This window comes from Pipistrellus kuhlii, unplaced genomic scaffold (genome assembly GCF_014108245.1).
Source record: "Pipistrellus kuhlii isolate mPipKuh1 unplaced genomic scaffold, mPipKuh1.p scaffold_m20_p_1, whole genome shotgun sequence".
Taxonomy (NCBI): Eukaryota; Metazoa; Chordata; class Mammalia; order Chiroptera; family Vespertilionidae; genus Pipistrellus; species Pipistrellus kuhlii.
Window position 1 is genome coordinate 134,753,790 of NW_023425404.1, and position 14,216 is coordinate 134,768,005.

A 14,216-nucleotide genomic window follows, 5' to 3' on the forward strand; every position below is an offset into this window, starting at 1 on the left:
ACAGGCTTCTCATAAGAAATGATACCTTACCTCTCAAATGTACCAGGACATTAATGTTATCCTCATCCGAAGTAACAATAGGCGATCTTTTATTCAGAGCGATATAAATAGTCCATTGAGAAAACCACAAATAGTTAGTATATACTTTAAATTCCATTAATGGAATAGTAGCATATTTCTTGAAACTCTTCAGATTTCTCCTAAATTATTATTATTATTATTTTTATCAAGGCAGTAAAATGAAAATTCTCCCAAACTGAAAATGAAAGGCACTTATTTCAACTCCTAAAGAACAAAACAATTTACGTATAATCCACAGACATTTCATGGTGACTAGAAGTTATTTTCCTTTTAATGGCTTTCTCTCTTAAAAAAAAAAAAAAAAAAAAAAAAAAAAAAAATATATATATATATATATATATATATATATATATATATATTATTGATTTTTTTACAGAGAGGAAGAGAGAGGGATAGAGAGTTAGAAATATCGATGAAAGAGAATCATCGATCAGCTGCCTTTTACACACCCCCTACTGAGGATGTGCCCGCAACCAAGGTACATGCCTTTGACTGGAATCGAACTCAGGACCTTTTAGTCTGCAGGCCAACGCTCTATCCACTGAGCCAAACCGGTTTCACCTAATGGCTTTCTCTTTATCAGTATATTTTAAGTTGAGCGTGAGTAAGATCGTGTAGCTGGCTGGTGCTGGCACAGTGACAGATCCACCCACAGATAAATGGCTGTAGGGAACCTCTGAATAAGCCTTGCTGTTTTCAGGACAAGAGGTAAAGCATTAAGTTTAGCTACCATGAGAGTCTGAATCACCTGCCATTGCAGTTGGTGTCACTAAGACTGGTGTGGCCCCAATCTTGTCTATACAATTCAACAATGGGATGCGGATGTGAACGGTCGGTTTATGGCTCCCTGGGTCCCATACCTTCTTTGCATTGAACACGATCTCGTGGCCACTTAATGTCTCATGGGCCCAAGGTAAGTCTTTACAAGGTCCCAAAAACAAGCGAGGGACTGCTTTCTAGAAAAATATCAGTTAGTGGCAACAGAGAACATGGCTTTACCCTAATGTGGAAGGGGTCTGCGCTGTGAGTCCCTGTTTGAGACTTGCAAGAAGGCCTCTAGTATAATCATGTAAACCTATTAACTCAGATTTCATACTTTTTACTCACTGCTAATTAACTGCTTGACTCCTTCATACACCTTGAACTTCAGTAGTTGAAAATCAATAGCTTTCTTTAAGAGTAGATTTATACTCAAGATTAAGAGACCTTGTTAAAAATTGTCTTTTTCTTTTTAACAAGTCTTTGCACCCTCTTATTTTCCTAAAGCTACTTTTTTTTTTTTTTTTTTTTGCTGTAGATTTAATTTTTCAATTTTTTCTCTCCAATAATCTTGATCAGCACGTTCTTGAATATATTCAAGGATCAACATGAGAAATGTTTTGTTTTGCACACTTTTCTCTTAGGCAATTTTGTTTTGTTTTTCTTCCTTATAATAATCCTGTATTCATCTGCACTTTGCTAGATAAAATGAGCTATTTGACACAGTAATTATTCTTGGAGTTCTTAGTGGTTTATAAACATCTCATTTAATCATTTAATCATCACAGTAATTCTATGAAGTTGATAGTATTATTTTCGCTATTCTACAGATAAGGAATCTGAAGTCAGATTCCAAGCAACTTTTTTTTTTTAAAGAATAATTTTTTGAAGAGCAGTTTTAGTTTTACAGCAAAACTGGGAAGAAAGATTACTCATATACCTCTGCTCTCACCTAGGTCTAGCCTCCCCAATTATCAATGGCCCCTACCAAGTCAGTACATTTGTTATATTTAATAAACCTACAGTGACACATTATAATTATCCCAAGTCTATAGGTTTTAGTTCACTTGGTATTGTAAATTCAATGGGTTTGGACATATTTGTTATGATTTGAATACATCATTATAGTACAATATAGAGTATTTTCACCACTCTAAAAATTCTCTGTGCTCTTCCTATCCATCCATTTCCCTCCCCTCAGCCTTGGGAACCAGTGACCTTTTTACTGTCTCCATAGTTTTGCCTTTTTCAGAATGTCTTGTGGTTTGAATCACACACTTTGTTGATTTTTCCAATTGTTTTTTTTCACTTAGTAACATGCACTTAAGATTCCTCCATGTATTTTCATGACTTGATAGCTCATTTTTTTTTGGGGGGGGGGGATTGTATTAATAATATTCTATTACCTGGCTGTACCACAATTTATTTACTCACTTACATCCTGAACGGCATCTTGGTTACTTCCAAGTTTTGGCAAATAAGAATAAAGCTACTCGCCGAAACCGGTTTGTCTTAGTGGATAGATCATCAGCCTGAGGACTAAAGGGTCATGGGTTTGATTCCGGTCAAGGGTATGTACCTTGGTTGTGGGCACATCCCTGGTGGGGGGTGTGCATGAGGCAGCTGATCAATGATTCTCTCTCATCGATGTTTCTAACTCTCTATCCCTCTCTCTCCCCTCTGTAAAAAATCAATAATACACACACACACACACACACACACACACACACACCCCGTATTTTCTGGCGTATAAGACGACCCCCAAATTTTACAGTTAAAACATAGGTTTAGGTCTATATTTGCTGTATAAGACTACCCCCCACTTCTGAGGCAACACCAGTTCTTTTTTTAATAGACCGCCTCTCTAACTCAGCCAATCCAAGCAGGCTTTTTATGCATGCAAATTATACATGTTCTGTATCCGAAGCTTCACTGTGTTCTAGTAAAAAGCCTGCTCAGATTGGCCAGAGTCAGAGAAGCGGTATATATATATATATATATATATATATATATATATATATATATATATATATTTTAAAGCTACTGCAACATCTATGAACATAAAAGTTTTCAACTTCGTTGGCTAAACACCAAAGAGCACAATTGCTGAGTCATATGGCAAGAGTACATTTAGTTTTGTAAGAAATTGACAAATTGTTTTCCAAAGTGACTGTACCATTTTCATTTCCACCAGCAGTGAGTAAAAGTTCCTCTTGCTCTACCTCCTCACCAGTATTTGATCTTGTTATTGTTCCCTATTTTGGCCATTCTAGTAAGTATATTGCGTTATCATGTTTTAATTTGCATTCCCTGATGACATATTATGTAGAGAATATTTTCATATGTTCATTTACCATCTGTATATCTCCTTTGGCCCATTTTTAAACCAGGCTGTTTGTTTTCTTATTGTTTAGAATTATGAGCTCTTAGTATATTTTCTTTAACAGTCCTTTATCAGATGTGCATTTTGCAAATATTTTCTCTCAGTCTGCGGCTTGTCTTCTCATTTTATTGACTGTATTTACAAAGCAGAAGTTTTTAATTTTAATGAAGTCCATGTTATCAATTATTTATTTTATGGATTGTGTCTTTGGCATTGTATCTAAAAAGTTGTAGCCATACCCAAGGTCATCTAGGTTTGCTCCTGTGTTATCATCTAAGAGTTTTATGGTTTTGCATTGCTTCTAGGTCTGTGATCCATTTTGAATTAATTTTTGGGCAGGTTAGAGATCTGTGTCTAGATTGTGTGTGTGTGTGTGTGTGTGTGTGTGTGTAGATGTCCACTAGTTATATCACTGGGATCTCTGATTCTATTAATCTATTTATCTATTCTTTCCCCAATACCACACTGTCTTGATTACTGATTACTGTAGTTGTATAGTAAGTCGACATCAGTAAAGTTCAACTCTTTAACTTTGTTCCTTTCTCTCATTGTTGTGTTGGCTATTCTAGATTTTTTGTCTTTCCATATACACTTTAGAATCACAATAGATACACAAAATAACTTGCTAGGATTTTGATTGGGATTTACTGAATTATAGGCCAATTTCAGAAGAACCGACATGCTGACAATATCAAGTCTTCCAATCCATAAGAATGAAATATTTTTCCATTTCTTTAGTTTTTTTAATCATATTTTTATGCTTTTCCTTATATAGATTTTAAAACATATTTTGTTGGATTTACATCTACGTATTTTGTTTTTTGGGGAGCTAATATAAATGGTATTTTCAAATTCCAGTTGTTAATTGTTGGGATATAGGAAAGCAACTGACTTTTGTATATTTTGTATTCTACAGCCTTGTTATAATTGTTATTAGTTCCAAAATCTTTTTTGTCAATTCTTTTGCACTTTCTACATAGGCAGTCATCTATCAACAAAGGCAGTTGTATTTCTTCCTTCTCGGTGTGTATATACCTTTTATTGTCTTTGCTTGTCTTAGTGCATTAGCTAAGACCCAAGTAACTTTCTGAAAGACAGCACTATTAACTAGCAGGGCCACCACTCAAACTCATACCATTTAATACCATGGCTCATACATACCCTTTAATCATTAAGTTGTCTTGCATTCAGTGCTCCTTTCCTTAAATATCACCTATCTTTATTTGCAGATTCTTAAAATGATATTATATTATTTGTACTTATGTTTCATTAAGTTATCATTTATAGGCATACATTGTGTGTGTGTGTGCGCGTGTGTGTGTGTGTGTGTTTTGGCATACAACTTTCATCTTTTGTTGTCATTTATACTTCTTTTTGCCATCTTCATTGTGTTTTTTTGGTGGGTTACTACTTTCATTTTTGACTTGTTTCTCTCTCTTTTTTCCAGAGCTTTTACTCTGCACAATTCTTTCAACATAGAATATGGAATTTAATATTTACCTGTAATATTTGTTTGCTTTTATCTTCTTACTGATAAAACATAGACAATAAATCATAAAAACATTTTCATTAATGACTCATCTAGCCTCCCTCAATGCAGATGAATTCTGATTGTGATCGTGCTGAACTTGCAACCATTAACTCTGCAAAAAAAATTGCATAAAGTTACATAACTTACCCTCTTTTCAATTCAGATCAAACCTGTAGGCAACCTGCTTTTCCAGCTTTACCTTGTTTGTTGCTGATAATAACTCCTGAGTCATCACAAATTCATTTCTCCTCTTGCTGATTCTCACCCCATGGCTTTATTGTTTTGTGTTCTGAGTATTAAAATAATATTCAATAAGTGTAAAAAATAAATCCAGGACACCCATAAAATATAAAACCACACACAAACAAGGATTATTCACAATACTATCTCCTAGGGAGAACCATGCTTAGCATTTTTGTATGCTTCATTTCAAATACATTTTCCCTAAGACCATTATAAAATTTCTAAAGGCCCAGTGCATGACATTCATGCACTGGGAGGAGGTGGGTTCCCTCAGCCTGGCCTGTGCCCTTTCCCAGTTCATGAGCCCAGCTTCTGGCAGAGCAGTGCTCTCCCTGTGGGAGTGCACTTACCACCAGGGGGCAGCTCCTACATTGAGCGTCTACCTGGTGGTCAGTGAACATCATAGTGACCAGTCATTCTGCTATTTGGTTGATTTGCATATTGGGGTTTTATTATTTAGGATGATAATTATTATTTTTACAAAAAGGTGCCCAATAGATATGCTGTTTTATAATTTTATTTCCCCTTGGCACTATGTTTTGGACATCTTTACATGGGGAAATATATAAATATTCATCATCTCTTTTACTCTGCATACTGTCTCACTGTCTGTATTAGCCATATTTTTATAATCTTTTCTAGAGGTCCAGTGCTAGTAGCTCACTTCTGCTTGCCTCAGCTGACTGCCTCACCTTCCTTCACTAGTAGCTCAGGTCTGCCCCGCCCCTCCTTCCGCATGAGCAGCTGTGGGTTTGGTCCAGCCAGGGTTATGGCCTCAAGGCCACGGGCCTTTTATTAATAATAAAGATTCTACTGGAGGATAGCCATGTGCTTTCTTTTTCTTTCCTCATCTTTTTTCCCCTCCTTGCCTCCTTCTCATTCTTCTCTACCTCTTTTTATTTTTATTTTCTTTATACTTTCTTTCTCCTCCCATTTCTCTTCCTTCTCCTCCCCCCACCTCATGCCACTCATTCTCTTTTAGATCTTCCTCATCCTTGCTTCAACTTTGTTCTGCAGTAAGCCCACTTGTTTTCTTCGTTTTGATTTCTTTGTAGTTTTTCTTTCTTTCACTTTTTGCTTCTTCCTCCATATTTATGTTGGGTTTCTACTTAGTCTCTCCTCTACTTTCATAATTTCGGCCCATGATATTCTTTCCCTTCTCATTCTGATTATTATATAATTTGCCTTGACTTTCATTTCCATTAGTAACTAAGGAATGCTAAGAGCTTTGCTGATGATTACGCAGTAATTCTCACCAGAACCAAGCACAAATTCAGTTCTGGATTTCAGATCTCTGTTTTTTCCCCCCATAAGATTGAGTTGTCTTATAGTGGCTGAGGATAAACATAGCCTTAAATTTAGTGCACAAGTTAAACAAAGAAGCAAGCAAGCAAACAATAACAACCACTAACAGAAATAAAGAAGAAAGAGAAGAATAGGCACTAACTTAATTACAAAGACTGGAATTTAGTGTTCTCTCTGCTCAGTAACAGTCATAGGCAAATTAAAAAAGACTTTTTGTGAATGTTTGCCTACTTTTGTTTATTCCAAAGCTATTAAAAATGTATAACTGTTAACCTACCTAACAGTGCCGTTGGAGACCTGAGCTTATAGAGCTAAAAGGGAGTATAATAAATAGATTCAATAATAACTGTACTTAGAGATAAAATTATCATGTCTAATATATTAATTTAATTTCTTTTTTCAGAATTAAAGGAGTTTGTATACAGAGATTGTATATATTATGTAATATCAGGCATTCAAGACTTGGTCTTGTATTCTTTTCCCTAAACCATTATAAGTAAATAAAGAAACTAAAAACTGTAATTGAAAAATAAAAAAGAAAAAGAAATAAAATTTTAAAAATCATAAATATTTGATTAGGTAAACCAAGCTGGAAGATCAAAACAACTGTTCTTAGTAAGTGTATCTTGGCAGTAAGTTTTGCGCAGCCAAGGTGTCTTCCTCTATGGTTTTTCTTATGAGCACTTTGTTTTTCTGTTGGCAGTAATTGCTTCCCGCACTAGGGCATTTCTTCCAAGCCATGTACTAAATCATAATTTTGTATATTTTTGTGCATTTAAGATATATCAGTGGTTAAATTAATTGAACCAGGAGGCCATTTGACTGAGGTGGCTCTAATGCTATAGTGGCCTCTGGAAACAAACTCAAATCTAAGCCTATAAATGCCTGAAAGGTATAAAATAGAAACCCAAGAACAATCAGTCCCAAACAGCCAATTGGGGTGAAAGCCACAGCCAATCAAGTTTCCTTGCTTTGCTTTTCCTGGTCTTCTGTCAGTAGAGTTCCTCACCACTTCCTGCTTGGCAGGGCCATATTTAAATGGATTTTTGCTAAAAAAACAACAACAAAAAACCACAAAAAACCAAACCAAACAAACAAACACCTCTTTTTAACATTTTTAATTTGCTTCAGTTTGTCTTTTAACACTCTAAAGTAATAAGAATATGTTTTAAGACCAGATGAAAATGTTTTATGCTGAGGAGATTTTGCTTTTTTAAAATCAAAGGAGACTGAGCCCTTATCCCAACACTACTTCAGTGTTTAGAAGAGGTGTCTGAGAGGAGGGAGTGTTCTCCGAGGAACTGACTCCAGACCCTATTACAACCACGAAGTCCCTGCCCCTCTGCCCACCAGGCCTTTGGAGTAGTAAAATAGTTACTAAAAAAAAAAAAAAAAAAAAAAAAAAAAAAATCCCTCTTACTTCCTTTGTATCCCTGGTTAAGCTCACTAACCTTTCGATGCTTTAGTTTCCTCAGCTATAAAATGATGATAACAGTTGTGCTTAATTCTTAGAATTGTTCTAAAGGAATTAAATATCTAAGTGCTTAGAACAGTACCTGACACATAATAAAAAAAACTATAGGGCTTTGCTATGACTATTTCCAATGCTGTTATGACTACTACTACTACTACTACAACTACCTCTAGTATTACTGGTACTAACAATCTTCTCCCTCCTTCAAATAAATGTAAGAATTTATAGGCTCAAAATGACTGGTTGGGTCTACAAACAAAAATCATCCCACTAAGATGAATATTTGTCACGAAGGAAACAGTGAAAAGATGTATAGCAAGATCTAAAGTCAATTCTGAAAACACAGACCCCAAAGTGTTTTGCGTAATGAAGTGATGTTGGTGTAAATGTAAAATCTCTCAGATGATTGCTCTGAAGGAATTCTCTCTGAGCGGGATGTACAGTGCACCTTTTAAAAAGTCAGTCAGCTACTTTACCTTGTGTTTCTCAAAGGTAAATACCCTTGTTGAAGATAGAAGCTGAAGTTTATGCTTCCGTGCATTTCCTGTAGCGTCCAGCACACTGTTTTCCAAATTGCAGAACAATAGATATGTTGATTCGCTGCTGAAGTAGAGTTGAGGGGAGGGGAATTAGGGATAAAATGTTCTCGAATTAATTGTAAATTGCTTCCCTACTTAAAAATGTATTTGTATGTCATCATCTTTTTTTTTTTTTTTGTCACAATTTCTGGAAAATGCTTTAGTTGGCATTTGACATTTGGTTTTATACATTTTTGTAAATTTCATGAAAATTTAAATTCTTAAGAAGGGTTCATTGTAAGATTTTCTATTTGTATAATAATTTCAAAATGGAAAGAAGTGTTAGTGTAAAGGCAAGCCTGTTTCAATCACACTTTGTGAAACGTGTTAAGGGAAAAATTGAAATTAGAGCTGGTAGGACCACGTTGGTATAGCCTAGACACCCAGCATGGCACCTAGGAGACTGTGGACATTTAATAAGTCATGGAAAAATAAATGAATCATCTCATACATTCTCCTCATTTTAAAGTTGAAGAAACTGAGGCCCAGATAACGCACTCACAGTCACATCGTGGTGTAGGAGTGACTAGAATAAACGTTTTTTGCGGCCCTCAAGCTTTAAACATGGATTTCACATTTTAATAGTAACATGCAAAAGACTTTAAATATGTTTTTTTTATTTCAAAGTATGTGAATAAATCAAATTCGTAGATTAAAAACTGTTACATTTCAGGAAGGCAGTGGTAGGAGTTGGTTCATGTCAAAGGATTGTTTTAAGGGGAAAGTAAAATAAAATGTCTTTTCAGTGGTTTGTTCAAGGCCTGCCAATCTATTCATTTCCATTTTCCTACCATGTTTTCTTTTCTCTGCTACAAATGATGAGGGGTTCTTATCCATAGGGAAGACTTTCTGTTGTAACCTTTTGCCTCCCTCAAGACATAACACGTCCCCTACTTCTCAATATTTCTTACACTTTCAAGAAATGCCTTTTTGGTGGATTGATTTTTCTGCCGTTTTCCAGGATGAGAAAAAGGAGGCAAGCTCATGCACCTGCTTGAAGGGGCCCAAACTGTCAGAGATAGGGACGATCGCCTGGATGGTGACTCTCAGTGATGCCCTCCACAATTTCATCGACGGCTTGGCGATCGGGGCTTCCTGCACCTTGTCCCTTTTCCAGGGACTCAGCACCTCGATAGCAATCCTGTGCGAGGAGTTTCCTCACGAGCTAGGTAAGGGCTCTGCCCACAGGGTCAGAGTCAGTTACTTCCTGGTTTCTCAGTGGAATGAGACATTCTCAGTGGAATGAGACATTTCACATGGTACACTTAAATACCCTGCCGATGGCATCAACGTAAAGAAGCCCTTGTTAGATATTATCTTTCATCTCATCCCCAAATTGAAAAAAACTCTTGATAGGTTCTTCTTCTTCTCCTAGGGGACTTTGTGATCCTACTCAATGCAGGAATGAGCACTCGACAAGCCTTGTTATTCAATTTCCTCTCTGCGTGTTCCTGTTATGTGGGGCTGGCTTTTGGCATCTTGGTGGGCAACAACTTTGCTCCAAATATTATATTCGCACTTGCCGGAGGCATGTTCCTGTATATTTCTCTGGCAGACATGGTAAGAAGTTTTAAATTTTTATCCTGCTTTAGTTTAAAATTTATGAATAAACATCTAGGTTACAATTGGACAAAGGGCGAAAGGACATTCTTTTTGTTGTAATTTAAGATATTCCTGGTTTAGCAGATAACTCTTTGAATAGTAATTTGAAAGGTATTCTCATTGATTTTTTTAAAAAATATATATTTTTATTGATTTTAGAGAGGAAGAGAGAGGGAGAGGTTGATAAAAACATCAATGATGAGAGAGAATCATTGATTGGCTACTTCTTGCATGCTCCACACCAGGGATTGAGTCCACAACCTGGGCATGTGCCCTGAGTGGAATCGAACTGTGACCTCCTGGTTCATAGGTCGATGTATAAGCATTGAGCCATGTTGGCAGGTTGATTCTTTAAGTTATGATCTTATTGATAGAAGAGGACATGAATTATTTTTTGCTGAAGTAGAGATATTTTTCCCTAGGTTTTTGTCTTGGGTGGATAAACCTTATATTCTATTAATGTATGTCCCTTAGGGTTTTTTCCTTCTCTGTTGTGAGGATCTCACATTGGAAGAGGACTAACTGGTTTTGTAAATATAATTTTGTTATTTCAAAATTCTAAACAGTGAGAGCCTTTTGGGTGAAACTAAAATTGGTAAATTAAAATTAGACAACATGTACTTGGATCAGTCTATATTTATATCTATATTTATACCTATGACTGTGTCTTGTGTATTTATGTGTGTGTGTGTGTGTGTGTGTGTGTGTGTGTGTGTGTAAGAGAGAGAATATAAATAGTCCTGTGCATTTTTATATGAATCATGTACAGCTTTTTAGAAAATGAAGAGGTGCTAAATATATGCAAATCAAGGATTATTTCCTTTGCACTTAGAACTGAATGTTTTAAATTGCAGACATAATTTAATAATTTAAGTTCCTTCATCTGCATTCTTAGCTCCAAATGATCACTGCCAAGCTCTGTTGGTTGTGCTGTTCAGCCCCTTAAAAGAGTAAGGATTCCATACTCTAGAGCCCTCACTGCATTTATATTTTTCTTCACAGAGTTAGTGTTTCCCGCTCTATTTATGCTAGGTCATCACTTCTTCCTCTGATATAAGAACAGACTCTATTAGAGTGTTTAGTTTGAAGAAATAATTCTGATAAATGATGCTGTATATACTTACAGCAGTTTCATTCTTTCCAGAATGGTTTCGCCCATTGTGTTCTCGTACGAGTTTTCTTAAATCAGGCACATGATTGACTGTGGGGACCTCTTGGAGGCTGGTTCAATGCACCATTGCACACACAGCAAGCATTTTGGAATGTGTTCTTAGGAGTGGCATTCGCTGATCTCCACATGGAGCCTTTTCAGTAGAAGCTACCTGCTGAGAAAGAGTAGATCTTAAGTACAGAACTTGGGGATTTAATTGCTTTCACTGTAATGAGAACGTTATAGTCTTCAATCTTAGAGCAGTGCATAATTTATTTAAAAACCTTGTAATTTTGTGAGGGGCAGAGCAAGCAAAAGTACAGAAATTGAAAAGGACAGTAATTAAATGTATAGTGATAACTAAAAAAATGATTTATTCAGCCACCAGGCCTGGAAATTGGTAAGCCACTGGGCATGCTGGTGTGGACAAGAGGCACTGTCCCCTCACTCATGGGGCTTTCTGTTTACAAATGAGGAGAACCTCAAGTTCAACAAAGAAACAAAAACCACACCCATGACTAAGGGGTTACAAATAAAAAATCTGTGAAATAGAAGGTAAAGCGATATATATGAAATTATGAGAGATGTAAGTTAGAAGGGGCTAAGAGAAGACTTTCCAAGAAAGTATGATTTAAGTTGAAACCTGAAGGATTTAGCTCATTGGAAAACTGGAGGTGAAAAAGATCAGTAAAAATTTTAGCAGGTGTGAAGATCTGAGGGAGGAAAGAGACTCCATGTATTTGAGGCTCTGAAAGAATGCTGTGATGGAGAGAGAGAGAGAGAGAGAGAGAGAGAGAGAGAGAGAGGAGAGAGAGAGAATATAAAATGAGGTAAATCCCATTTCACTGATTATTTCACTGGGGAACACTATTTTAGTACTTTTATTTTTTATTTTTTTATATTTAATAGAGCTAGATATTCCCAAAACATCAGAAATGGTTATTTCAGAAGTCTGTAAATGACTGGTTTATGACTCACCACAAGATGGCGACAGTTATCTAACAATATATCTCTCTTCCAGTTCCCGGAGATGAACGACATGCTGAGAGAAAAGGTCACTGGCAGAAAGACCGACTTCACCTTCTTCATGATTCAGAACGCAGGGATGCTAACTGGGTTCACAGCCATCCTGCTCATTACTTTGTATGCAGGAGAAATTGAATTGGGGTAACGGGAGATGAAAGATGGTGCTGTTAATGAAGGCAGGCAACAAATAAAAACATCTCCAGAGGGATTTTAAGCTCATCCTGTTTAGTTCAAAGATAATTTTTTTTCCAACTGTAGATCAAGAAAACTAGTTATTTCTTTCAGATCTGTGAGATAGGCCATTATTATTTGTTATTGGAAATGTTTCAAAAGAATGTTCCAGCCTGAAAAGCCTTGTATGCAAGATCTTTGGTAAATACCCACTTTTTCATGTACATACAGGATAGAAAATCATCTCAAAGCAAGAAACATGCAGCATACAGTCACTTACACACCAAAACCCAATGGAGAATGCAAGCTAGGTGGTAGAAGCTTTTAAACCTCTGAGTAGGATCAAGAGTTCAAGAAATTTCAGATGGTTTTCTTTTAAATTAATTTGTACAAGCAAGTACATAAAAATGTGGAAGGATATCAGAACATATACAACATAGACACAAATGCTTCCAAGGCCTTCATGAACCCAGGAATGAAGAACTGCTCACGGCTTTTGTTGTGTCATGCTTTAGTGAGGCATTCATAGGATTGTTCTGAAAACCATCCAATATAAATTATGAAATCAATAAAGCTTTACTAGCCTTAGTAAATTTAGACTGGATCTGATACTTATCTCTAAGTGTACACTTGCCCAGATTTCACAAAAAGTAGGAGCTGCTTTGTGTGGCTTAGATTGTGGTTGCACCAAACAAAAAGTCTGTAAAGCTGGACTGGTGGCTCAGTTTTCATGTATTATGTCCTGGTTTTAAGAAAAAAAGTTGAATGTAATTTTAAGTAATTTTCTTTTAAAGATGAACACAATTGTTTAGCAAAGGATATTTTAGATAAATGCACAATAGCTGGACTGCTGTACGTCGAGAACTGATTATCTGGAAACATACGTTCCTTATGGGATTGAGATCATTCAGAAAAGACTTCTTTTGTGTTCAGTCTACATTTTTCCTGTATGGTATACATTGGAAAAAAAATTCTGCACATCATGGTTATTTTTCTACCTTTTGTAAAAGATAGAGCCTGTTTTCTCATTTAGTAGGCATAGAAAGTTGGTCTGAAATTGACATCCTGACCCCAATTCACACTCCCAAGTCACTGAAGGAAAGATGATTTAACAGTGAAGAAAGTGATTTATAAAAGCCAATAATGACCTCAGGAATTGCATTTCCCCACAGAGTATAAAATGGTGTCTCACAGCAATAATGCAGGTCTGATGGGTGTTTAACATGTATGTGAATGTATGTTTCACTTTATGACTGACAATTAAAAAATATTGTTTGACCAAATAGTAAACATCTTTGGAACCATATATTGTGTCACTCATTATGAATTTTAGTATGTGTTTTTTTTTTTAGTGACTTTCACACACTGCGTATTATGGGAGAGATAGATACCGTAAGAAGTTGGTGACTTGTTCCTTTCAAGGACATTTAACAAATAAAAATGATAAATATTAGTAACTGTTTATTCAAACCAGTAATCATAGCATCCATTTTCATCACGTCATCTGTTTACAAATTTTAAGAACTAATCTTACCTTTTTAAAACACAGATTGTATGTCTGGGTTAAGAAACTATTATATTTACAACATGATATTAATTTGATATAGATCATTGTGTAAATGGATTGTCTGGGTGCTTCATGTATTTCCTCCATGTGTTAACCTTCTGGCCATTTTCCTTATCTATGAGTTGAACACAGGCAATACAGCATGAAGGGACAAAAAGAAAAAAAAAATTGATACTTATTGGAGACTATGTGTGTTGTCTTCAATAGGTAGGAAACGATAGCCATGATTAAATTTATATTATCCTAGATAACTATTTGACAAAGTATAACCCAATCAGTCAACATATCATATACTGAAGCATTCAGTTGAACATTCTCTAATCTTTAGACTTTAATGATGCGATGA

The 14,216-nt window shown here is 35.8% G+C and overlaps 1 protein-coding gene across 1 annotated transcript in view; it reads left to right on the forward strand.

Moving 5' to 3' along the window:
- Window positions 1-13,608, forward strand: part of SLC39A8 (solute carrier family 39 member 8) — a 67,988-nt gene extending 54,380 nt beyond the window's left edge. Inside the window, exons 6-8 of the mRNA XM_036410449.2 lie at window positions 9,316-9,523; window positions 9,730-9,914; window positions 12,128-13,608. Coding sequence (XP_036266342.1) covers window positions 9,316-9,523; window positions 9,730-9,914; window positions 12,128-12,277 — 543 coding nt within the window. The 3' untranslated portion in view covers window positions 12,278-13,608. The remainder of the gene's footprint in view (window positions 1-9,315; window positions 9,524-9,729; window positions 9,915-12,127) is intronic.
- Window positions 13,609-14,216: the final 608 nt, after the last annotated feature.